Here is a 24,351-nt window from a genome sequence, read left to right on the forward strand (position 1 = left end):
AGAGTGTGTGTGTGAGAGAGAGAGAGAGAGAGAGAGTGTGTGTGTGTGTGTGAAACAATCAATTGATAACACAACACACACCCGCTGAGGCACGCCACCGCTTAGTGACCAATAGGCCGCTAACCCCATCAGGAGCGGGTAAAATGCACACCCGCTAACCAATTGCAGCGTGACCACTAACACTTACACGCACACCAATCCCGGTGCTGCCTGACGTGTTCACCAGCTAGTTACGGAGTAGTGCAACTGATGAATAAATAAAATCATGGGCAGGTTCGGGTTCTTCTCGAGATTGACTGACATGTTCAAGCAGGACTCGCAGTCACACTCTTCCCCCAAAGAATAATCGACACCGGCCATATCCGTACCTCAAAGGCAAATCAATAGGCATTTTAAACATCTTCAAAGGTCTCTTGACTGTCTGTGAAGGCCTGTCAACTCTCTTTTAAGGTCTTATAGTTCTTTGCAAGAACTACGGACTCATGTTTAAAGGGCTGTTGACTGTCTTTAAAGGCCCATAAATTGTCTTTAAAGGCATACCTTACCACATGATAACAGGTTTAACCAGACATGAGCGGGGAACAATCACAATCAAGCACCACTTATATCACCATATGCCTCACTCACTCAAAAGCACCAGACAACAAGAAAATATAAATCTGCTCCCTACCCATTGCTTTCTCAACGCCCTATCCCCCCAACGCCCCCCCTTATCTCTTTCCTAATACATAAATTATCACAATAAACCAAAGCCAAGCAAAAATATCACCATCAACTCAATACGCTGTTCAACCCCCTATCCACACGCTATCTTCCACCCCCTACACACTCTACTCGGTAGTATCCATCTTTTCCCCCTCCCCCTCCCCCTCCGTAACCCCCACCAATTTCTCCTCCTTCACCCTCCTCGCCTCGGCCCTCCTCTCCTCCTTCCAGGCTTCAATCCTCTCCTTCAGCTCCGTATGCGGCACCACATCCTCGATACTCATCGGCTGCCTCGTGTACGGATCCTTCGGATCGCTCAACAAATGCTGCACGATCGTGCTCCGGTCCACCACGTGCCTCGACGGCAACCAAACTGGATCATCCATCAGACTCCCCATGATCGGGTCCTCAAACTCGGCCGGCGCGTCGTCAAAGTCAATCTCGGCCTGCTCTAATATCTCCTTGGCCTTTCTGAACTTCTCACACAGCCTCTCCCACGCCTGGACCTCGTGCTCATCTTTCAGATGCTTCCCCCTTAGGATCTGGGCAGTCTGCCTCATTGTCGAGTCGCGGTAGGAGCGGCCATCTCCCGCGACCGCCTCGACAAAGGCGGGGGAGGAGCCGAGGTTGAGATAAATGTCCGCAATTTCGGGCAGCAGGGTTTTGGGCGAAAAGTGGTACTTCTCGGGATTGTCGACGCGCAAGTTCTTGGACTTGGGACCCGTCAACATGTCGAGGTTGTAGTCCAGCATGCCCGCCAGACGCTGGACAATCTCTGGCATCGTGAACGCTTCGCTCAGAGTCTTGGTAAACAGCCTCATCATGCCGACTGTCTCATTGGCAAGCTGCATGAACGACGTGGCCCTGTTCTCGGCCTCACGCAGCTCCTCCTCCAACCTCTCCCGGTCCTGCTGCGACAGGTTTGGATTCTTCAAATCGAGCTGAAACTGGTGGATTTTGGGGAACTTCCCCAAGCCCTCATCAAGAACATACGTAGCGTCGTTCATCAAAAGGTTGACAAAGCGTACGAAGAACGACCGGTTAGACCTACCACTGGTCAGTATGACGATCAGCCTCGACCGAAAGAGAGGAAAACTCACTTGCTAGACTGCACCAGCTGCTGCCTGTAATGGTCGTTGACCCACACACACTTTATGATCTGAAAGATCTCGTACCGAATGTTGAACTTGTCGTAGAACCCATTCTCGGTAAGCTCGCACTCAATGTAAAACTTCATAACCGCATGGAGCAGGTACTGGTTCGCAAACTTGGTGCTCGTCATCAGCTCGCCCAAGAACCCCTTGCTGAGATGATACCTAGGCCATGTCCCCTGGTACAAGAGCGTGATCAACGACGACTTCAAGTACGGGTTCTTGACGTACTCGGACGACTCCAAAAAGGTGATGCAGAGCGCAATCAGCTCGTCCCCGACCGCATTGACAATAACCTGCGGCACCTCTCGGAAGACAAACTTGAAGTTGTCCACAACATCCTGCAACGCGTACTCGGGAAGGCACTGAAATGCCTCGGGCTGGCTGGCTGGCAGCGGGAGCGTGAGCTGCTTCTCCGGCGTGTACTCCGTCCCGCTGGCAACGCGCAAAAGCCAGACCGTGACATAGCGCATAAACAGCAGCGACCGGGCCTGCATCTTTTGCTCCAGCGATACGCCGGAGATGCACATTCTAAGAGACATGGAGGCTTCCAATATGGCCGTATACCGTTTCAGAGCATCATCCAACCGCCGAAGCTCCAAAGGTCGGCTGATCACCTTGGGCCGCTCGGCCTCCATCAGGGCAATGTTCTTTTCGAAGTGCTTAATCTCCCTGTCCAGCGTCTTGAGCTTGGCATTGGTTGCCTCGCTTCCGTAGTGGTGAGCCGCGAGAGTCAAAAAAAACACCTCGGTGATGAAGTTGTTGTCGCCCTCCAGCTTGGTCGAGTAAAATTTGTCCGACTGGGCCTGGTCGGCATTGAGCTTGGTCTCGTCCTTGATATCAATCCTTGGATTTCTCCGAAAGTAGTTGATATCGATGCGGCTGACTTTGGAGAATGTGCTGTCCATGAATGGCTCGCAGAGGTAGTCCAGAATGACGGTGACATTGATCATGAAGCCGTCCGAGGACACTTCCCTGGGATCATGCTGCATGGCTCTTCGTTTGTGGTTGACATTCATGATGTAGGCGAACCAATCCAGGACCTTATTCCGTGTCTGGTTGCTGGCGCGAATAAAGGCATTAATGATATCTCTGAGGTCGGCTTGGTGTGTGTTGAGGGTCATTTGCAGGGCGCTCTGAGACGTCGCGATATGTCTGGGGTCCATGGTGCGAGGCCCAGCAAAGTACACAGCAGCAACCTCTGGCTGCAGGGGCGATATCCTGAAGAAGGGGCCCAGAAGGGTGTTCTTCTCGATGCCCGGTGCCGATTGCGCCATCTGGAAGCACGGGTGAGCTGCCAGTTCATTCAGAAGTGGTGCATATCTGGCATATGTTTTCAGGGCCTAATAATGTCAGCACAATCTTTTCAACCGTGCTCGTCTCGATTCACTTACATTAACATAAGGCTTGTAATCATCATTCATGGTCATTGTAGAGAGCTTGCTGCTGATATCAACCATGGCCTTGGTGAACAGCGGCGCAATGGTATCATCCTCATCGAATCGAGACACGGCCTCCCCAATGAAGTCCATACACAGCCCACTCTCGTTCTCAACCTCCTTCAAGAGATACGGAACGAGTGTGTCGTGCACGGGGCTCGATTCCCGACTTCACGCCCACAAAAGTCAGCATACCAAACAAAAAGCTGACCCGTTTTTGACAGAAAATACCTGAACAGTTCCGGCATCGTCAACGAAAAGATGCAGTTGCTAAAGCACAATCGTCTCGCCTCCTTCAACAAGGCCTCCTTCTGGGGGGTTGGGTTCCTCAGCGCCTTAAGCGTCCGGACTACCCGCTTCCAGCAAGCCAGCAGGTACTCAAACAGTGGCTTGTCCTTTGGGTACTCTGTGGCCGCCTCCATGATGGCCTCCTCCAGCCGGTCCTGGGACAGCTTCAGAGGGGCCACCTCGTCTGTGAGGTCCTGGCTCAGGTTGGGCAAGAATGTCAACTTGTGGCCGTGGGCATCTTTTGTGCGTGCAGCATCCACCGTCATGCGGAAGATGGACCCCAGGATTCGGTCGGCATAGTCTTCGAAGGATTCCTGAGCTGGTGTCTGTTTCCGTGGTGGAGCTGGGGCTCCTGATGGTGAACCCTCCAGCTCCGAGGCCCGTCTTTTAGATCCCAGCTCTTCCCCGAGTATGCTGTTGACGGCCTTGTCTTTTGGGGCGGTTGCGGAGGACGGCGAAGGGGTGATGTTGATTTGTGATCGGTTCGCGATGGGAACGATGGGGGCTGCCTTCTCAGGCACGGGTGTCCCACTGGTTGGTGAGCCACCGGTTGGTGATGTGGCCGATGGGCTGTTTGCTCCCGAGCCAGCCGCGCTGCCGGGCCCACCGCCGAGCTTCTCGAGTCTTCGGCGACGGATTGCCTCCATGGTTTCTCGGTCGGGCGCATCAGGCAGTGTCGACGCCGGGGCTGGTGGCGGGGCCGGGGCCGGGGCCGGGGCCGCTGGCGGCTGCTGTTCTTCAGTAGGATCCATCGTGACGATTCGGTAGTCTTATTCGGCCGAGCGGGCGGTGCTGGAAAAGTCTAGGAACTGACAGCAGAAGCAGACAGATAAAAAAAAAAAAAAAAAAAGACTCTTTAAGCAATGGAGAGAGAAGATTTAACGGCAGCCACCAACACACTAGAACTTTTGCCTTGAAAGCCAAAAACCTTGGAAGTCGCCTGAAGCTCCAGAGTAAATATGGCGGGGTCGGAACTCAGCTCACGTTGGGGGGGTTGCGCTAACAACTGGAGCCTAAAGACAGCCTGGACAAAGTATTCTTGGGACGAAAATGCCCTGTCATTGACTTGTGCCCGCCGCTGCTTTGGGCGCTGTGTGCGCTGGAAGCTCGCAGAAGACGCCTTTTCCGCCTTTTAAGAGAGAGCTGATGGTAGGCATTACTAATCTAACCTTATCCTTATCTTATCGTTATCGTTGCCTAGAGGGCATCACCACTTCGACATAGGTAGACTATAGCATGTTTCTTTCTTCTTTCTATTCTTCAAGCTTCATCCTCCTTCATTATTAGTTGCTCGTCTATTTTTGTTGTTTCTACATGAAGAGACCTGCCCACAGAACATCTCTGAATAACCTCATTACGCATACCTAATTCATGATGCAACCCATTACGTCCATAGCGCCATATCAACGATAGCCATACAACTCTCACACAGCTCATGACTGGGCAACATTGCCCTCCCGTCCATACCCAGCGCCAGAAAATATGCGGTACGCTTTGATCAACATTCAACATTGTATCTTCACAGCCGGGGAGGTGGCTCTCCTCTCCCATCACTGTTCCGGCGGCTAGCTGTAGTCCGGTATGGCAGTCCGCCCTCTGTTAACCTGACAGGGAAGTTGTTGTTGATATCATTGGCGGATGACATTTGCGACATTGACGCCATTCCAGAATTGCCCATGCCGCTTCCTGACGAGCTCACTGCTCCGGCTCGCTGCTGGAGATGGTTGTGTCTCTGCATGTTCATCAACCAGGTAGTGTGCATGTTCAGGACGCCCACCTTGCTGCCTAGTTCGACGAGCTGCTGGTTGAGTGGCATGATCTGCTGTAGCATACTCATGGACTGGTGCGCATCCAGCTCAACCACCTGCTTGGAAAGGTCCTCCATCCGGCTTTCCAGTCGCTCGAAGCGGGCAAGCATATAGTCTTCGGGTGAGCCCCATGATCTATTCTCACCTGCTCCCACGTTGGAAAGGTCTGGTCTCCATTCCATGTCGTAAAAGAAAGTGGAGGGATCGGGAGCGGAGAGGTCGATTGCGTCTGCTCCGTGGGACGTATTTGGTGCCTGACGGGAGAGTTCTCGCCGACGAGCGCGTCGTTCCTGATGCTCTCGCCGCTCCGTCTCCAAAGCCACCAAGCGATCGGTGAGGTTGTCGATTATCCGGCGGTCCTCGGCCCGTTGCTTGAGGAGTTCCCCAATAATCTCGTAGGGGCAGCCAGTCTCATGTTCTTGAACCAGGTACCGTTTATCGTCGACCTTGCAGCCGGCAATGTGCCACTTGCACCGTACCTGCGTTTCCAGACAGTCTTCGGCGCAGTGCTTCTCCATGCGATGGAGAACGACGGTTGCTTCGCACGCCGAGCACTTTGTTGTTGCTCCGCTGCAGAGGAAGTCGTAGTGTGTGTTCAGATCCACCAGCGCCACCCTCTCGTCACAGTATCGGCATGACACCTCGCGATGCATGCAGGTGCTGGCAGGCCCCTGGACGTGGCGGCGGGCAATTCTCTTCCTGCATCTGGTGTCGGGGCAGCGCACCATGGTGTGCTCGCAGCGGCGCTCATAATGGCTGTCGAGATGCTCCCGAGGGCAGATGTGATCGCAGCCCTTGTTGGGGCATTTGACTTTGAGGCGATCGAGTTGATCTTTGATGATCAGCGGTGGCCGATGATAGTCACGCGTCTTTGTGAGCGGCTGACGGTCGATGGGACATGTTGGCTGGATGTCAAGGGCTCGGTTGATGCACCAGGCGCAGAATGTGTGACCGCATGATGTGGTTATGGGTTCATGAAATGGTGTTTTGCACACTGGGCACAGAAGCGTCTCATCTACTGTGTCGAGATACTCGAGGATCTGGTAGTCTATCTCGAGGAGCGCAGGGTCCTCTGGTGACGAAGGGACGACTGCGTGTGTGGTGGTGGTGATGGTGGTGGTAGCAGCAGCCTCAGGCGAGGGGGCCTGCTCAGGCGCTGAATCTAATGGAGGTGGGGTTGCCGTCGCCAGAATGGACGCGATTCTCGAGGGCTCCGACTGAGGGGGAAGCAAGCCTTCCTCTGGGGTATTTGGTGGTGGCATTGAATTGAATCTGATCGCATCGACAACGAAATGTTGATGCAGGTGGCGGCGACGGGGACTGACCTGAAGAGGGAGGGTTGCGGCGCAATGGAGGCGGCTGGAGGTGGAAGTACCAGCTCTGCCGAGGTCACCACCTATCACCGCATCGATAGCTGATCCATGTACCCCACTTTCAAATTATAAGGCTGACTTGGGTGTCCGCCTTTTGTCTTTCGTTTTCTCAAACACTTCAGCAAACTGAGGGTTCGACAACCGTGAAGTGGTACTTGTGCTACCTCAATATTAGCCCTCTGGATATGCCATCTGCACAGCCAAGAGCTGTATGACTTCGTCATCGCGCGCAGGACTCGATCAAAAGAGCGGGGATTTGTCCCTCCAGAACCTTGACGACTGGCCCTATCGATAAGAAAAGTGGGACCTATGAAGCTACTGGCACCCTAAGGTAGAGTGGGTAGCCAGGCCATGGCAGCAGATGGCGACATGTGATAAAAACATAGTGTTGAACTACCGCTCATGCAATTTGTATAACTCTTCTGGAAGTTTGTCTCATCCATTCAGCTCCTAAACACTGAGGTCATAATCAACAACACCTGTAGCTCGCCCTCCATCTAGGGTTAGGGTCTCTGTTCCTTCCCCTCTTCTTCGTTCTCCATACAACTTCTCACTATTTTCTGGCGTGAGACAAAGGAGCGTAATGCAGCATGCATGCTACGAGCCTCGGAAGACACTATTTGCTTCCATAACATACCTCCGCCTAGGCACTGCAGTGAGATTGCAAGTCGTGCTCCATGTTGAGTGATCCTGCTGTGCTCACTAATCCCTCTCTTTTTCAGTATCACGACCACCCCGCTTCCCAGCCTCACAGCTCAAGCATAGATGAATGTTCCGTACAGCTGTGCCACAGGGACACTGAGCAACGTTCCGACTGTCATCGGTGATGTGGGCCATGTCGTCTAACCTAACCATTGCTGCCAAGAATCCCACCTTCTCAAGTGGCTCAACCCAGCTTCCACTCCAATAACTCTTCATCTCACTGCGTTATTAGCTCGGCTCTATGCAGTACGGGAAGAAAGCCAACCGACATTTATCAAGAAGACGGTGTGCTCTGTCAGCACTCCATTGGATATCTCTCCTTAGTCAGCCCCTTACGAGACCAGCCAGACCAGCAAGCGTGTGGCCCAGCAGCCTCAAACGAGGGCGGTAGCACAACCTTATTCGTGCTTTGAAGAAGCTCGCCGTTGTATCCGTCCTCAGTCTGTAACAAACAGTCCCTTTGCTGCAGATAAGACCCTTGTTTCTTCTTCAGCCCTGTTTACCCCGCCGACCCCATGCAACCGTTCTAGGCCTACCTCTTGTGGATATGATATGAGGGATGCCTAGCTGAAGAGACACAAACGGTGCCAGTGCGTTCGTCTTCATGCAACCTAGAAGCTCACCTCAGCTATAGGGCTACACCATGTCACTCGACGGCGTCGTCCTTAGGTATAAGTGAGCCTGTTCCCACCTCTCTCTCCCTCTCTCGTGTGTGTCTGCTCTGGTCTTCCTCAACTTTCTCTAGGCTGTCTTGAGTCTTCTCAAGACATCTGATCCTTTCTTAGTTACTTCATAAACTGGAGTATCCTGTCTTCTCTGTCCAAGACAACCGCCAACCCCAAGTTGCCCAAGATGTCCACCCCCACCCCCTCCCATCCCTCCCCCCACAACGAAGAAGAACTACAGCAAGGCTCCCCAGGAGCTCATCCACGAGTTCTGGGACCGATACTTCACCAAGAAGCCCGGCAAAGTCACCCGCATCTTCCCTCGTTCTCTCTATTCTTCCATCCTCCCTCTCTCACTCGAGGATGGCCAACCAGCCCGCTCAGCCCGCAACGCAGCCGAGTCTTATGAGGCTGCAGCAAAAGAGTGCCGGGAGAAAGTCCAGCGCATCATCAAAGAATGCCACCGTACCAATGAAAAGTTCACCGACCCCGACTTTGATATCGAGTGGGATCTCGAAGACAACTGCCTCAACGGCCTCGTCCGCTTCGACTGGGACGACTGGGACACCGATGATACCGGCAATGCCGTCAGCGCCGACCGCTTCAAGCGAAGCCTCGACACCCTCGCCGAATCCAACGCGCTCGGACCAGGCGGAACTGTCGCCTTGGACCCCGGAGTAGTCAGAGGCTACATCGCCGACGACCCCTGGGCCGCTCTCTTCGGCGCCTGGGGAACCAAAGGCCAACCCGTGACCAAGGGCGCTACCCCCCAAGCTCAACAAGCTGCTGCCGCACAGAAAGGCGTCCTTCCCCACGGCAAAAACTCGCCCCGTCACCACACCGACCCCAGAGCCAACCCCAAATCCACTAGGAGCAAGAACGGCGTCCAGTGCGGCGAGTGGTACAACCCCGGCTCCAAGCACCGCCTCGACTGGATTTTTTCGTCTCCCCAATGGACCATAGATGGGTACTCATCCTCGGACATCAAGCAAGGCTCCAACGGCGACTGCTGGTGGCTCGCCGCCGTGGCCACCATCACCCACCGAAAGGACCTAATGGACAGAGTCTGCGTCGTCCGCGACGAGGAAGTCGGCGTGTACGGCTTTGTGTTCTACAGAGACGGGGAGTGGATCTCTGTCGTGGTAGACGACAACCTCTACCTCCAGTACCCCGACTTTGACTACTACGGCGACCGGTACGACTCGACCGGCAAGTTGGCAAGGGAGTACAGAAAGAGATACCAAACCGGGAGCGAAGCCCTCTATTTTGCGCAGTGCGAAGACCAAAACGAGACTTGGCTCCCGATCTTGGAGAAGGCGTACGCAAAGGTTCACGGGGATTACGAGGCTATTTCTGGGGGGTGGAGCGGGGAGGCTGTGGAGGATATGACTGGCGGTGTTACTACCACTGTTGCTGCCAACCGGGTGCTCAGGAAGGATAAGCTTTGGAAGGAGCTGGTGAATGCTGATGGGGAGTTCGTCTTCGCCTTGTCGGCTATCGGGACAGGGTGGGATAGCTACAAGGGTGGCCTTGCGTTGGGGCATGCTTATTCTATTCTTAAGGCTACGGAGGAGGTGGGTGAGGATGGGAAGAAGGTGAGGTTGGTCAAGATCAGGAACCCGTGGGGTCAGAGGAGCAGTGATGGTGTGGGGGAGTGGAACGGGCCTTGGTCGGATGGGAGCAAGGAGTGGACTCCTTACTGGTTCAAGAAGCTGAATCATACTTTTGGGGATGATGGTGTTTTTTGGATGAGTTATTCTGATATGTTGGAGACGTTTTTGTTTATCCACCGGACTAGACTTTTTGATGAGAAGTGGACGGTGGTGCAACAATGGACGAGTGTGAGTGTGGGCTGGGTGGCGGGGTATCTCAACCAGAAATTCGTGATCGAGGTCAAAAAAGCAGGGACGGTGGTTGTGGTGTTGAGCCAGCTTGACGAAAGATACTTCCAGGGCTTTGAGGGACAATACAACTTCTCCCTTCACTTCCTGTTGAAGAAAGAAGGCGGCAAGGACGAGGAGCACATCTGCCGGGTGAGACCTGTTCACCAGTGGGAGAGCCGATCGGTAAGCTGTGAGGTTGACCTCGAGCCGGGGAGGTATGAGGTCTTGCCCAAGGTGACGGCCGAAAGATGCGACTGGAGGGATCAAGTCGAAGACGTTGTCAAAAAATGGTATCTATCTCTCTCCATTTCCATTTCACTTTCGAATAACTAACAGCCGCTTTGTAGGGCCGATAAAAACCCCTCCAAACTCCGCCAGGTAGGCATGCAATACGACCTCGCCCACGCCAAAGGTGGCATCCCCGACGAGGACGACCTCATCCTCAAGAAAAAGGAGGAGGCCAAGAGGAAGTCTGAGGCGAAGAAGCTCAAGACCAAAGAAAAGGCCAAGCGGAAGAAGGAGAGGGAGAAGGCTAAGAAGCGGAAGGAGAAGGAGAAGAAAAAGAAGGCTGCTGCTGCCGAGGTCACGGTGAAAGTTCCCGAGGGTGGTGAGACGACGGTTAATGTCAAGGCTGGCGAGAAGAAGGAGGACACTGACAAGAAAGAGGAATCGGAGAAATCGGAGGATGCGGTTGAGAAGAAGGAGGATGATGCTGCTGCTGCCACTACCAAGGCTGAGGAGAAGAAGACTGAAGCTCCCAAGACCATCTCCACCGCCTCTTCGTCCGCCCCTGCTCCCCCCAAGGAAGGACAGAAGGAGGAGAAGAAAGACGACGGTAAGAAGGAGGAGACACTGGCTATCAGGCCTGCCCCCCCCACCACCACCACCCCAGCCGCGGAGGAGAAAGAAGCCAAGCCTGACGAGAACAAAGCAGAAGAGAAGAAAAAGGAAGAGGAGGAGGATGATTCCGAGTCTGAGTACGAGTCTGAAACGGATGAGGAGGAGGAGAAAGAAAAGGAGGAGGAGGAACAGCGGCAGAAGGAGGAAGAAGAAGCCCGCAAATTGGCCGAGGACGAGAACTCGCCTTCCATTCCGTGGAACGCGGTTGCTGTTCTTGGGTTGAGGGTGTATGCCCAGGATGCCGGGGTGAGTGTGCACCTTGCCAAGCCGAAGAGTGATGAGGAGGGGGCGAGTTTGGTGATTGATAGCCAGGCTGTGGGTGCTACTATGTAGATATGAGTTGAAAGATGGTAGACAGTCTGATGGTTTCTTGCATCTTGACAACCGCTCTCCCGCTATGTGTCCTTTTTTTTTCATTTTTTTTAGAGCTATGGCCATGGGTAATTGCTTGCTGAAGCCAAGGATTTGTCTCAAGAATACACGTCCACACCGGAGACTGCGGCAGGTGAGATCGTGACAAAGGTATTGCGAGCTTCAACCTCAACTGTGCGCTCAAAGACTCCCAGTCCGCTGCATAGGCGCCTCACAGAAGAAATGAAGCAGCCCAGAGTCAGCCACATGTTGCAGCCAAGAAACCAAATCCGAAATGGCCCATTTTAGGCCGGTTCAGTCAGCAACCGACGAAGCTAAGAGGTTTCACAGCGTCACGCTGGCCACGCAGGTAGTTTTCCAACACTTGTTATTTACTAAACGAGCTCCTTGAGTTGTTCAGGTAAATAATACACCGGGTTGCTGAAAAGTGAGGTGTGGTGAATTGGTGAAGCATCCGAGCAGCCATCCTATTTCTACTTGCTGGACCCCCCAACTATATAAAAAGGATGTAGTAATTACGTCTCTCGCGCTTTATGAAAAAGAAAAGTTCATAAGGGTGTTCTTTGGGCCTTCTCTTATATATTGTGGATGATATCTTTTTAAAAAGTAAGATCTAAAACTATGATATTTATATCTTGATGAACCGGAATAAGCTAAGAGAAAGCTTTGTTAAAAGACTAGTTTATAAAGGTAAGATTATATTTTAACGACTTAAAAGAAAAAAGAAACATTGGTTCATATGTAAATATAAAATTATCTTCAAACTTTCATTTATATTAACGGCTTATAGGTAAAAGTGTTGTGAATAGGGGGTCCGGCAAGTAAAAATGGGAGGTCTGAAAAGCATTGCTCTCACATATAAGAAGGGCGTCTGTGGTTTGCTTGATCCAGGACTGATCCAGTTACGTAAGAGAGGTATCTACTTATGTCTGGAACATTGCAGGGGGTGATGATGACTTTAGATGTGTATCATCCTCAGTGTCCGGGTAGCCAATAATGCAGATGGTTGCTGCCGGTGTAGGCGCGTGGCTTGATATCACGGAGTTCAGGACCGCATCAATTTCTACACCATAAAGTTGCACTCTTTTGGGAAGAAGGTGGTCAAACAGCTCAGGACAAAAAGACCGGCGAGTTCCAAGCAAGGGGAACCACCCCATTGAGAATTGGATCGATGGCCTACTGCTAATAACTGACGAGGTGGAACTCGTCACTGCATGCTACCAGTGCTGGTTCGAAGAGCCGCTCAAGAACTTCCTCGCCAAACGCCACCTGCCCAAGTCGGACCCGGACTATTCAGACGATGTGAAGGAATTCGCACACTTTGTCGCCCGCTTGGGAGCCCACAAGTACGCCGCTTTCAAGGTGGCGGAAGGAATCGACAAGCTGCCGTATTTTGCCAATCAGCGCTACCGTGTCAAGTTCGACCAGCTGCCCAAGGGTGGTCACCAGGAAGCTCTGAAGCCCACGCCCATCAACCTCACCCGGGCTTTTGACTGGGCAAATGGCGACTACAACAACGAGCCTGACCCGTTCACCATAGTCAAAAAGCTCACGAATCTCTTCCCCAGCATCCCCAGCAGCGATCCAGCGGTGGGTTACTATCTCGAGCAGGAGCGAGGGAGCACAGAACACAAGGGCTTCAGTTTCCAAGGCGAGATCAGCCGGTGGCTTCAGCAGAAGAAAGGCGTCCTTCTGACGCGGTACCACGCCGAAATACAGATTGCCAACTTCTTCAACGCCACCGGGAAGATCTTCCAGGATAAAGATAGACACATTGGCTGCAGCAAGGGGGCCTGCTGGTTCTGGGCGCAGTACCTGGCGGATCTGCCATCCCCGCGCGGCGACGAACGATTTGTCCCGCCTGCTCAACACAACGAGATCCTTCCAGGTGTTACTTTTCCGCCAACCAAAGGAAGCAGTGATTCCAGGTGGGCTGTTCAGGTCAAGGCTTCGATGAACGAGGTTGTGCTCCGCACGACACGCCACGCTCTTCTCGACAATATTCCTCATGGTGCGAGGAGCCATTAGTCGACTAACACATGGATGGATAGAGCGCTCTCCCAGTCCTCGTGGATGAGGGAGGAGGACATCAGGAGTGCGGCGTGATGGTGAGATTGCGCAACGAGAATCAGGTTTCTTTTGTTTATTGCGTTGCTTCTCGGCCCAGATTGACTTTCAGGTTCTCTTGTGGGCTCACCATATCCACCTCAGCTACCCGGCTTGGCCAGCCTCTTATTGTTCATAATACAGACGTCGGTTTTGTGAAACGGTTGCTCTCGTTCTATGATGCCCCTGTAACACCCCCTGTGGCCAGCACTGGTGTCCTCAGGTTTAGCAAAAGAACCAGGCGTTTCACGAGACAAGTCAGTTGCTTTTCCAGGATTCGGGAAACAGTCGTCATGACCTGGATAACTGCATCCTTTGCTTTGTTTGGAAACTCTACGGTGAGCTGTGAGCCTCTCAGGTATCTCTAAATGTCCCGACAACACTTAAGAGCTGTAATATCCTGTGTTTAACAGAAAAAGGGGCAATGTGTCCACCATGGATGTTTTGTTTGACCAGGGCAAGCAACATCCATCCAGGGGTTAGGGTTATGTGCGTTGAACCCTTGATGAACCCTTGATGAACCCTTGAAACCTTCACCTGCAGGCTCTCTCCCCGCACTTTTTTTGTGACCTGCAGCTCAGCGATGGGACCCCTCCATTTTGCAGCCAGGAACAGAAAAAAAAGAAAAAATTAATTTTCATCCACAGCCGTTGGAAATAAAACTCCGACGCTCACTTATACAAAACAGACACCGAAACGGCCACTTTTGGTGCCACAGAAAAGAAACAAAATGGCCGAAGCATACCCCCCCTCCATCAGCGACGGCTCCTCGTCAGACAACTCCGAGGCTGGCAACTGGCTGCAGGGTGATCAGGACGATGGTGATGACTTCAGCGAGCAGGAGACCGTGCAGGTCATCTCGCTGATGGACGACAAGGTCTTTGACGATGCTCTTGCCATGGTCACCTACTGCAAGGAGAAATATGGGTTGGATTTCTTGGGAGTGAGAGATCGGTTGGGGCTTGACTTTTACGGGTCGATCAAGTTGATCAACTTCAGTACGTTGCTTACTTTTACTCTCATATGATAGCTATGGAAACTAAACATGAGATCACAGTCCGCCAAAAGGTCCACGATGGCAAGACAGTCAAGCCGGATGATATCAAGGCGTCTGATCTTGAGGATGACTCACTCTTGAAGCCGGTACTGGAGGATGATGCCCTCATCGTGTGCTTGGATGACCTCCCTGCCGCTGGTGAGGCTGCTCCTCAGGCCCGGGAGATCAAGCAAAAGGAGGTCCCGGCCGTTGATGAGCTTCTTCGGAAGAATGCGCAGCTCCAGGAAGAGCTCGAGAAGCTTTCTCAGCAATTCTCCAACTACAGGCTTGCTGTCCAGCAGACCTTGGACCAGAGATGGGGTGAGGATGACAAGCCCGAGTCCTCCAAGGCTAGAGCTGAAGCTCCTGCTCCTGCTCCTGCTCCTGCTACCAACGGCACAGAAAAGAAAGACGACTCCCCACCGGAAGCCACCTATTACTTTGAGTCGTACGCCCACAACGACATCCACGAGACCATGTTGAAGGACACGATCCGCACCAACGCCTACCGTGACTTTATCTACAACAACAAGGCCATCTTTGCCGGCAAGACTGTTCTCGACATCGGATGCGGTACTGGTATCCTCTCCATGTTCGCCGCCAAGGCTGGTGCGGCCAAGGTTCTTGCTGTTGATAACAGCGCCATCATCGACAAGGCCCGCGAGAACATCTTCAACAACGGGCTCGACAATGTCATCACTTGCATCCGCGGCAAGATTGAAGAGGTTACTCTTCCGGTGCCCACGGTCGACATCATCGTCTCGGAGTGGATGGGTTACTGCCTTCTCTACGAGGCCATGCTTCCCTCTGTTCTCTACGCCAGGGATAAGTACCTCAAGCCCGACACCGGTCTTCTCGTGCCATCGCACACGTCGATGTGGATTGCTCCTGTGGCCGACGAGGAATACGTCACCGACAACATGGACTTTTGGCGGGATGTCTATGGCTTTGACATGAAGGCCATGCAGGAGGGCACCTACGCCAACTGCCGCATTGAGCACCTCCCCGACGCCGCCGTGGCCGGCACCGCGCAGTGTTTCAGGATGCTCGACCTCCACACTTGCACCAAGGAGGACCTTGTGTTCAACGAGAAGTGGACGTCGACTTATACGTCCAAGGACAAGCTTGATGGTTTCTTGGTGTGGTTTGATACCTTTTTCTGCGAGTCGAGACAGGAGCAGGTCGAGAAGCAGTTGACGTGGAAGCAGTGGATGGATGTCAAGGGGAAGGAGAGCGTGGCGTTTACCACCGGGCCGTTTGACAAGGAGACGCACTGGAGGCAGGGGTTGATGTTGATTGACCATGCCAAGCAGCCGAAGGGAAGCGAGGAGAAGGTCAAGGAGGGGGCGAGGTTGGAGGGCGAGATTGAGTATGCTATTCCCGAGGGTCATCACAGAGGGTTGAACATCAAGGTGACTTGGGGGTTGGAGGGGGAGGAGGGGGAGAAGAGGCTGAGCCAGATGTGGATGTGCCATTAGAGAGGGTCGGCGGGGCGGCGGACAAGTGTATGGGATAGACAAAATAAACAAGGGAATGAATATGCTCTGTATGATGGGGGGTTTGCTGACACAAATGCCAAGCCACAGAGTCGCAAAGTGTGGGGGGGGGAGCTTCTGGAACCCCACGTCATAGCGATCTCGCAGCTCAGGGCAGATTCCCACTGCTGCAAGTCGCATGATGCAGCAGCTGGTGTGTCGCATGTGTTCTGAAGGCGCGCTCCTTTGACTGATTGCGTGACACCTTGTAAATCAACTCATCTTCCTCATCTCATGTTTTGTTTTCTGTGATTTGTGTGCTTTACACCTGGGTTGCCTGTAAAAGGTACGTATTTTTGGCAAACAAGGACAGGGGTCTAATTGCCAGCCGGCACGGCACGACGCGGCAACCATTCACTCACTCACTTACCTCGACACAGACAGCACAAATCAGCTCCCAGGCAGACAAACATAACGAGTTACGACACAGAAACCAACCGTCGAGTCCCTTTCGCACATTGAATTACAAGCCGAGAACACGACATGCCTGCGACAGACTCACCATATCAATAGCAGCAGACGAATCCTCACCACACCACCACCACATCACCACCATCACCACCATCACAACCACCATCACCACCATCACCACCATCACAACCACCAAACATGAGAACCATCCTTCCAGGCCTCCCCTCCCCCCACCTCCAAGCCCTAGCAACAGGCTACTGCCAAAACGCATCCGAGTCCGGCCACCGTCGAATAACCGTACCTCTTCCCTCTTCCACCCCACCCCCCAAAATCTGCCTTTCCTCACAACTAACCCCCCTACCCGGTGTAGGTCTACATCTCCGGTCCCGCAATCTCAATCCTCTCCCCAAGCCCCACCTCCCCATCCCATCTCCTCCAAACCATCTACGACGACGACCCAACCCCCCTCCAATCCGTTGCCCTCGACGAACCCACGGCCAAAATCGCCGTTATCACCACCTCTGGCACAGGGAGGATATACAAACCAACAATCAACACCCTCCTCCCGATCAACTCCCCCGAGCGTGAGCCCCGCTGGGTATTACAAGGAACCTTTTTCTCCTCTCCCTCCCCTTCCCATCCGGCAACCCTCTCCTGGGGCAGCGACGGCGAACTTTTGGTCTCCTCCTCATCATCCCTCCAACTATGGCAGACGTCCCGACCAGAGGGGGATATTCATTTATCATGGTCGCAACCGCTCCCTAATCCAGCGAAAATGGCGCTGTTGTCGTATGATTCGGCGTACATAGCCTCTGTGGGGCGATATGACAAACTGGTGAAAGTGTGGAGGAGGCTGAGCTATGGGTCTGGGGGTGCGGGGACGGAGGAGGGCGTTGATGGGGCGAGGTTTGATTTTGTGTACCTACGGCACGGGGATGTGGTTACCAGGCTTGAGTGGAGGAGGAGGCCGAGGCATGAGGGGCAGACGGTGGAGAATGTGCTTTGGACGGTGGACTGCAAAGGAAGAGTAAAGCTTTGGGTTGGCGGGGATGGGCATGGGATGAGGGAGCTGAGGCTTTGGGGGGGGTTGGAGTTGGGGATGAAAATGGGGTGGGTGGTTCAAGGGGGGGATTTGATGGGGGCTGTTGAGGGGGTTGTGGAACGGGGGAGGGGGAAGGGGGTGGAGAGGGTGGTGGAGGTCGGGAGGAGGTGTCATGAGGTTGTGGTCGGGTTGGATGGGAAAGGCGGGGTGAAGGTTTGGGGGTTGGAGGATGTGGGTTGGGAACCGGGGGCACAGAAGAGAGGGGGGGTCTGGGAGATTGTGGAGGTGAAGGGGGTGGAGGGGTTGGACTGGGGAGGGGCAGCAGGTGAACATGTCGAGGTGCAGAGTTATTGTGATGGCAAGGGGCTGTTGCAGGTGCTGGTGCACTTTTTTGATGGGAGGATTGAGGTTTATGAGACCGATCTCGCGGCTTTGGTTGATCCGAACCCGAAGAGGAAGAGGCTAGAAAGGGTGGCTGTTTGGACTGGGCATTCGGCACCGGTCAAGAAGGTGGTGAGGAATTTCAGTGGGAGGGCGGTCGTTACGAGGACGGAGTCAGGGCAGAGCGTTGTGTGGAAACATGAGTTGGATCATGGGAAGGGGGTGGCGATGTTGAGGAGACAGGTCGTCATCCAGCAAGCGGGGCATGTTCACCGGATGTGCGTGTTGAGAAAGGGGAGGTTTGTGGTTTTCTTGCGGCACGAAAAGGTTGAGCTTTGGGACTGTAGGGGGGCTCAGGCGAGATTGCTGGCCGAGCAGAGGTATGATGTGCCGGGGAAACCACTGTGCCTGATTGTGCTGCCGAGGCACAAGGTGGAGGATTACACCACGGCGCATGTTGCGACGATTACGTCGGAAAAGGAGGGTGTTGGTTGGGAGGTCAAGTTTCCGTTCTATAGACCGAACGATCCGACGGTCAAGGTTGCGAATGGGCGGGGGGAGGGGGATCAGGGGGGGTGCATCAGGGAGTTTGTCAAGTTTACGCTTGAGGATGCGGGGGATTTGGGGTATGTGTTACCTGTTGATCCGGCCGGGGCGGATTTCCATGTTTCGGGGTTTTTGGATGTGTTTGCACGGGATGTGGCGATTTCGTACACGCACTCAGGGAGGGTCGAGTTTTGGACTGCGAGGGTTGGGCATGAGGGGAAGGGGGTGGAGTGGTTGTCGACGAGCTCGCTGGAGACGGGGGTTGCGAACCCGGCGCTGGTCAGTGGGAGCACGCTGAAGAAGGCGGCGTTGGTGAGTGCGGATCGGTCGACGTTGACGATTTGGGATATCAGGGGGGCGAGGCTGGAGTATGAGCAAAAGTTTGAGAACAGTCATACGATTAGGGATCTGGACTGGGCGACCACGCCGGCGAAGCAGAGTATCTTGGCGGTTGGGTTTCCTCATCGGGTGTTGTTGTTGAGTCAGATGAGGTTTGATTATCTCAACAAGGGGCCGGCGTGGCTGCCGACAAGGGAGATTTCGATACGGCAGTGCACACCGCATCCGATTGGGGACTCGGTTTGGTTGGGGGGTGGACACTTGGTGATTGCGGCGGGGAACCAGCTGTTTGTGCATGATCGGGAGTTTGAGGCTTCGACTTCGCTTGTTCCGGCAACCGGGCTGAGGATACCGCATCGGAAGGGCAAGGCGAGGCAGCTTGATCTGTTTGAGGTTGTGGACCGGCTCAATGGCCCGCTGCCGGTTTTCCACCCGCAGTTCTTGAGCATGTGCATCCTTGCCGGAAGGATCTCGCTCGTTCACAAGGTCCTGCAGGCGTTGCGCAAGACGCTTCGGTTCTGGGTAGAGGGTGATGTGGTGGATGATTACCTCGGCCTCGACCTGGTGGAATTCTACGCCGGTGATGGGTCACTGCATAACGGCGGTGGCCACCCAAGAGAGTACCTCAACCGCCGGCAGTCGTTTGACGACGGCGACGAGCCCTTCTCGGAAGAAACAGCTGTCGACATCAACGAGCGCCTCACCCGCATTGGCATCCCTCAGCTCTCGGGCCACGAACAAATCCAACTCGTCGACATTGTAGAATGCGTCGGCGTGGTCGAAAAACAACGTCGCTCCCTCGACGAAAACGGAGCAAGATTCATGCTCGCCTTCAGGCAACACGCCCTGAGAAAGGGAAGAGCAAACGAGGTGCACATCTCGTGGCGCGAAATCAGCTGGGCATACCACTCCACCAGCCAAGACGTCCTTGTCGATTTTGTGACCAAGCATAACCACGGCAGGATGCTGTGGGAGGGCGCGAGAGAAAGCGGCATGTTCATGTGGCTTGGTGACAACGCTGCCGTGAGGCAACAGTTTGAGATTATTGCGAGAAACGAGTACACCAAAGGCGAGGACAAGAACCCTATCGATTGCAGCCTCTATTACCTCGCCCTCAAGAAGAAGACTGTCCTCCAGGGCCTGTGGAGAATGGCAAGCTGGAATAAAGAACAGGCCTCGACGTCGAAGTTTCTGGCGAATAACTTTGACGATCCGAAGTGGCGGACTGCGGCGCTGAAGAATGCTTACGCGTTGATGTCGAAGCGGAGGTTTGAGTACGCGGCTGCGTTCTTCTTGTTGGCGGACCATTTGCATGATGCGGTGAACGTCTGTCTTAATCAGCTTCATGACCTGCAGCTCGCGGTGGCGATCACGAGGGTGTACGAGGGTGATAATGGGCCGGTGCTGAAGAGGCTTCTCGAAGAAGAAGTCCTATCCACTGCAGCAAAAGAAGGAAACCGCTGGTTAGCGTCGTGGGCATTTTGGATGCTTGGGCGTCGCGATATGGCTGTGAGGGCACTTATTGCAAGTCTTCCCCCCCCGGGTTTCTTTTCTGTAACACCCCCTGACTAACTCTTTGGAACAGACGCCAGTCTTCGCCCTCCTCTCCACCACCCCCTCCTCCCCACCGCCAGACGACGGCAACCTCAAATCCAAATCCTACCTCACCGACGACCCCGCCCTCATAATCTTGTACCGCCAGCTCCGCCAAAAGACGCTTCAAACACTCCGTGGAGCGACAAAGGTCACGCCAAAGGTGGAGTGGGAGTTTGTGCTGCATTCTGCCGGGTTATATGACCGCATGGGCTGTGACTTGCTCGGCCTTGATTTGGTGAGAAACTGGGAGTTTTTCCACCCTGCCGCGCAGGCGATGACGGGGTTGGGAGGGGAGATTAACCCGTTGAGGCTGCTGAAGAGGAGGGGGAGCTTGGTTGTGGCTGATATTCCTATCCGTGGGGGGCCACTGTCGCCGCTTGCGACGCCGGGGGGGCAGATGCAGGTGCCGGGGGAGATGAAGACTGGTGGTGGTGGTGGGACAACGGCAAAGCCGAAGCCGCCTCCGACGGTGTTTGAGGAGCCGGATGCGAACTCCTTGTTGGACAGTTTTGGTTTTTAGAGAGCGGAGGTAAATGATGGAAAAAGGGGGAAGGGGGGTGACATAGCAGTGTAGATTCAAGGCATTCATTGTACATATTAAAAGAGAATCGATACATTACACCAAAACTAGACATTCATGAGGCAACTGGGGTGTGATCAAAGGAAAGGACTGTTCTGTATTCGTGCCATTGTATCCCTAAAAAAGCAAAAAGAAAAACAACTGTGTACTCCGAACCCAATCCATATACACGCCCCCCCTTGATACTCATTGTAGGTCTGATATCCATCCTGTACTTACTCTCCCTGTCGTCTCATCGTGTCCCCAAATCAAGCAAACCCTTCATAGCCCCCCCAGTTACATAACTCCACAAAAGCCAAACGCCATCCCAGTCCCTTCCCAAATATGCAAATCAAACCATCCTCCCCCGAAAATCACAACCTAACCGCAGCCCCAATCCCCCTCCCCCAATACCAAACCCTCTCCCTCCACCTCCCCAACCTAACCCCCACCACCGCCCTCGCATCCAGCTTCATCCTCCCCCCCAACGCCTCCTCGACCTTATCATACCCCACACTGTCCAAATCCCACGCCACCGGCAACCTCGGCGTCTTGCTCTCCCCCGGCGGCGCCGCAAACGGCAAGTCATACTCAATCGTCCCGATCACTTCCGTATGGTTATACAGCGCCGTGGCGTTGACATACTCTATATAAAGCATATTCTTTTTCAGCGGGCTCACAAGCGTAAACTGCGCCGTCGACGACCAGAGGTGAAACGTCGCATCCCGAATAAAGTGCGTCTTGTCGTCTTCCGACTTGCCGGGCAGAGACAGCTTCGGTGCGTCGAGCGTAAAGTTTAATCTCGAGAGCGACGCCCCCAAGGAGGGGAGAGAGGGGATCGTGCCAGCGTGGGTGCGGATCGTGATGGTGGTGTTGTAACCCGACAGATACTGAGAGATGAGCTCCCGGCCGACTTTGGGACCGTCCTTCTTGCCGCCGAGGATGGGATTCCACTTGGCAAAGACGGGGATGTTGGTGTTGTTTCCGAGACCAAGGTCAAGATTCTCTGCCTGGGCTTCTCCCAGTGTTGTGCCGTTCTTTTCAAAACGAATGCTGATAAAAGGAATATGTGCTGTATAAGGCGTAGGATTGGTAATGTTGACCAAAGCACGGAGTGAAATCGAATCAGGCGTCGTGTCGAGAATTTCAATGTTGCCAACTTTGGGTTCCGCAAGACCGGGGAGGTTCTTTCCAAGAGCTATTGACCAAGGTAATGTCAGTGACGGTGCCCCACGAAGATGGTCGGTTGAGCTGCCAGCGCGGAATGGAATCATGGATGACCAATGGCGACTAACAGTGTGGTGATGATCAGAGTAGATACGGACGTTTAACTGGGATTTTGCCCTCGGCGGGCACCCCCTTGACAACGATGCCACCGAGGACTGTCTGCACCTGGACATCGACGAGCGCGTTGATGTCGAGCTCAACACCCTTTCCTCCGAAAAGCAAAGCTGCGATCACATCAGTCATGACGTCGGCGTCTGTCACGTTGAGTGGCGCATCGACAATCCGAGACTGAATCTTGAGGGTAGCCTCCCCGCCATCAGTAGCGGGGAACTGGGTCGAGTTTGCTTGTTGCCACTCTTTGAGGTTCAGCTCTCCAAGCTTGTCCTTCTTGTAGAAAACGTCGGCGTTGGCCCGAACATTGGTGACATTGAGAGAAAAGTTCATCTCCGCCGGAAGCCCTGCGATGACCCGAATCGTGCCCGACACTCTTGGGTTGGATTCGGGGTCGTCCGGCTCGGCTGCTGGATCTGGCATCTTAAAGTGAACATCCGTCAAGGAGAAGTCGCGAATCATGTTTTCAAACGATCGTCCTGGGAATGGCACAGGCACAGTGATGCTGGACAGGACATCAGCAAGCCAGGCTGGTGTGTCGCCGTCGGGCTTCTGTCGGCCTCGAACAAGCACGGTCGTTGTTTCGTTGCCAAGGAACTTTTCGAAGAGCAAATCGAGCGGTGAAGAGTTGGAGTTGGGACAAGCGCGAGTCAAAGGTTCAGGCAGTTTGTCGACAACACCATCGGCATCGACAGCAACTTCGGAGCGGGACTTGACAGAGGTGCGGTGAGTAATGGCGGACGCAATGACGATGGGAGCGTCATTTGTTCCGCATCCGGGGACAAGAATCTCGAATCCAAGCTCGGGGATATCGACCGAGATTGGGTACTCGTTAAAGGCTTTGATGGTGACCTCCACACCCATGGCCCACCGCTCAGCGTGTGACGTACTTCGCTCAGGCACGGGAATCTCCTTAAAGTTGAGCCTGGTGATGTTATAAGCGGGCAGCTGGGGCATGTCGTGGCCTACACTACTAATCAGCAACATGTTCATGGTTGGGGCAGGCAATCCAGTAATCATTTTCAAAAGAGAGACTTCTCTCCAAAGTACAACGAAGCGAAAGTGCGGTAGAGGGATTGACCTTCAAATGTCAACGACTCAGCAATAGAGTGCGTTCCGAGAGGAATCATTCCCGCCCTCAGCTGAATATCAGCCTTTCCCAGCACCCGAACCGTATCCAGCCTTCCTTCCAACCACTCATTGGCAATCGTTCGGATACCCTCAGCGTCGCCCGGGATGAGATCGGCAACAAAGTCCACCGCGTTGTTCTGGCCGTTGGCGATACTAACATCCATCGAAGGGACTGCCGCACTTCCCAGCAAGATGTTGTCATAGTCTGGCAGGTAGACATTGATCCTGGTATCCTCCGTCCCGATACTTCCAACCAGCCATGTAGCAGCCTTGCCCACCCGTCTAACATGTTCGTTTTCCACACGCTGCGCATCAAGGCGGAAATTCGCCTGGATTCTGGCCCGTACACCGTCGGTCGTGATGGACACCAGCGACAGATTCGTCGGTTCAAGAACAATCGCTTGTTTGGCGTACTCCTCCACCGCGGCGGGCACAAAGAAAGCCCCAATCATAATCCCAAGCGCAAAGAGTGACAGTACAATCACAGCGATCAGTGAAGGCTTCGGTATCGATCTGTCTTTTGTCGGTTTGACCGAGACGGCGTCCGTCTCGCCAGCAGCAACAGATGCTGTCTCGTCTCGTACGTCATCATCCTCGCCATCGTAGCGCCGAGTTGCGCTTGACGATAATAAAGGTGTTGATTCTGATTGTTCGTCCATCACTCGCGCATCGGGATCGGCGGCTTTCGGACTGCTCAACGCAGCCAGAAATGGCGTCGTTTCCGAGTCTGACATGATGACACTCGAGATGTCGATGGGATTTAGGCGCTGTTGGGTTGAATGGTTGGGCGGTGGGAAGAAGCTATTGCTTGCCGTCCGCCGAGGGACAACAGGGATGGTGCTTATCGTCGCCTTGGCCTATGACATGGCCAGTGAGGTGTTGTCACGAGGTCCCCGCAGCTATCGATAGTGATGGAAGAGAGAGAGAGAGAGAGAGAGAGAACCGCAAAACAGACGGCGGAATGGGTCGTTGAAGAATGAGAGACCTATGGTGATGTCGAGGAAGTGAAGAGAGGAGCTATGTGCAGATAAGGTTGGGGCTGGAT

The 24,351-nt window shown here is 53.9% G+C and overlaps 6 protein-coding genes across 6 annotated transcripts; 3 read left to right on the plus strand and 3 right to left on the minus strand.

Annotated features, from left to right (window-relative positions):
• Window positions 1–598: 598 nt before the first annotated feature.
• UFD2 (Ubiquitin conjugation factor E4) lies at window positions 599–4,335 on the minus strand (the record flags this gene model as incomplete). Its single annotated transcript, XM_062911082.1, has 4 exons — window positions 599–1,752; window positions 1,806–3,199; window positions 3,251–3,464; window positions 3,527–4,335. 4 exons carry the CDS (start codon window positions 4,333–4,335, stop codon window positions 831–833), a joined length of 3,339 nt encoding a protein of 1,112 aa, XP_062767087.1. The 3' UTR covers window positions 599–830.
• Window positions 4,336–5,102: 767 nt separating this feature from the next.
• On the minus strand, window positions 5,103–6,653 carry QC763_306390 (uncharacterized protein; the record flags this gene model as incomplete). The annotated part of the gene is made up of 1 exon (XM_062911083.1): window positions 5,103–6,653. One exon carries the CDS (start codon window positions 6,651–6,653, stop codon window positions 5,103–5,105), a length of 1,551 nt encoding a protein of 516 aa, XP_062767088.1.
• Window positions 6,654–7,213: 560 nt separating this feature from the next.
• Window positions 7,214–11,368, plus strand: QC763_306400 (uncharacterized protein). The gene is made up of 3 exons (XM_062911084.1): window positions 7,214–7,419; window positions 7,487–10,304; window positions 10,362–11,368. The coding sequence occupies exons 2-3, from the start codon at window positions 9,187–9,189 to the stop codon at window positions 11,245–11,247; spliced, it is 2,004 nt and encodes a 667-aa protein (XP_062767089.1). The 5' UTR covers window positions 7,214–7,419; window positions 7,487–9,186; the 3' UTR covers window positions 11,248–11,368.
• Window positions 11,369–13,939: 2,571 nt separating this feature from the next.
• On the plus strand, window positions 13,940–15,906 carry rmt3 (Ribosomal protein arginine N-methyltransferase rmt3; the record flags this gene model as incomplete). The annotated part of the gene is made up of 2 exons (XM_062911085.1): window positions 13,940–14,390; window positions 14,450–15,906. The coding sequence occupies exons 1-2, from the start codon at window positions 14,123–14,125 to the stop codon at window positions 15,904–15,906; spliced, it is 1,725 nt and encodes a 574-aa protein (XP_062767090.1). The 5' UTR covers window positions 13,940–14,122.
• Window positions 15,907–16,572: 666 nt separating this feature from the next.
• On the plus strand, window positions 16,573–20,798 carry RAV1 (regulator of (H+)-ATPase in vacuolar membrane; the record flags this gene model as incomplete). Its single annotated transcript, XM_062911086.1, has 3 exons — window positions 16,573–16,671; window positions 16,745–20,206; window positions 20,268–20,798. 3 exons carry the CDS (start codon window positions 16,573–16,575, stop codon window positions 20,796–20,798), a joined length of 4,092 nt encoding a protein of 1,363 aa, XP_062767091.1.
• Window positions 20,799–23,197: 2,399 nt separating this feature from the next.
• On the minus strand, window positions 23,198–24,040 carry QC763_306430 (uncharacterized protein; the record flags this gene model as incomplete). The annotated part of the gene is made up of 1 exon (XM_062911087.1): window positions 23,198–24,040. The coding sequence occupies one exon, from the start codon at window positions 24,038–24,040 to the stop codon at window positions 23,198–23,200; it is 843 nt and encodes a 280-aa protein (XP_062767092.1).
• Between the last annotated feature and the right edge of the window lie 311 nt (window positions 24,041–24,351).

The sequence above is a fragment of the Podospora pseudopauciseta genome, chromosome 3 (assembly GCF_035222475.1).
Source record: "Podospora pseudopauciseta strain CBS 411.78 chromosome 3, whole genome shotgun sequence".
Lineage (NCBI taxonomy): Eukaryota > Fungi > Ascomycota > Sordariomycetes > Sordariales > Podosporaceae > Podospora > Podospora pseudopauciseta.

Coding starts and splice junctions, on each gene's coding strand:
- QC763_306400 (XM_062911084.1), top strand. CDS start 9,187: ATGGACAGAGTCTGCGTCGTCCGCGACGAGGAAGTCGGCGTGTACGGC. Junction 10,305..10,361: donor GAAGACGTTGTCAAAAAATG/GTATCTATCTCT, acceptor GCCGCTTTGTAG/GGCCGATAAAAACCCCTCCA.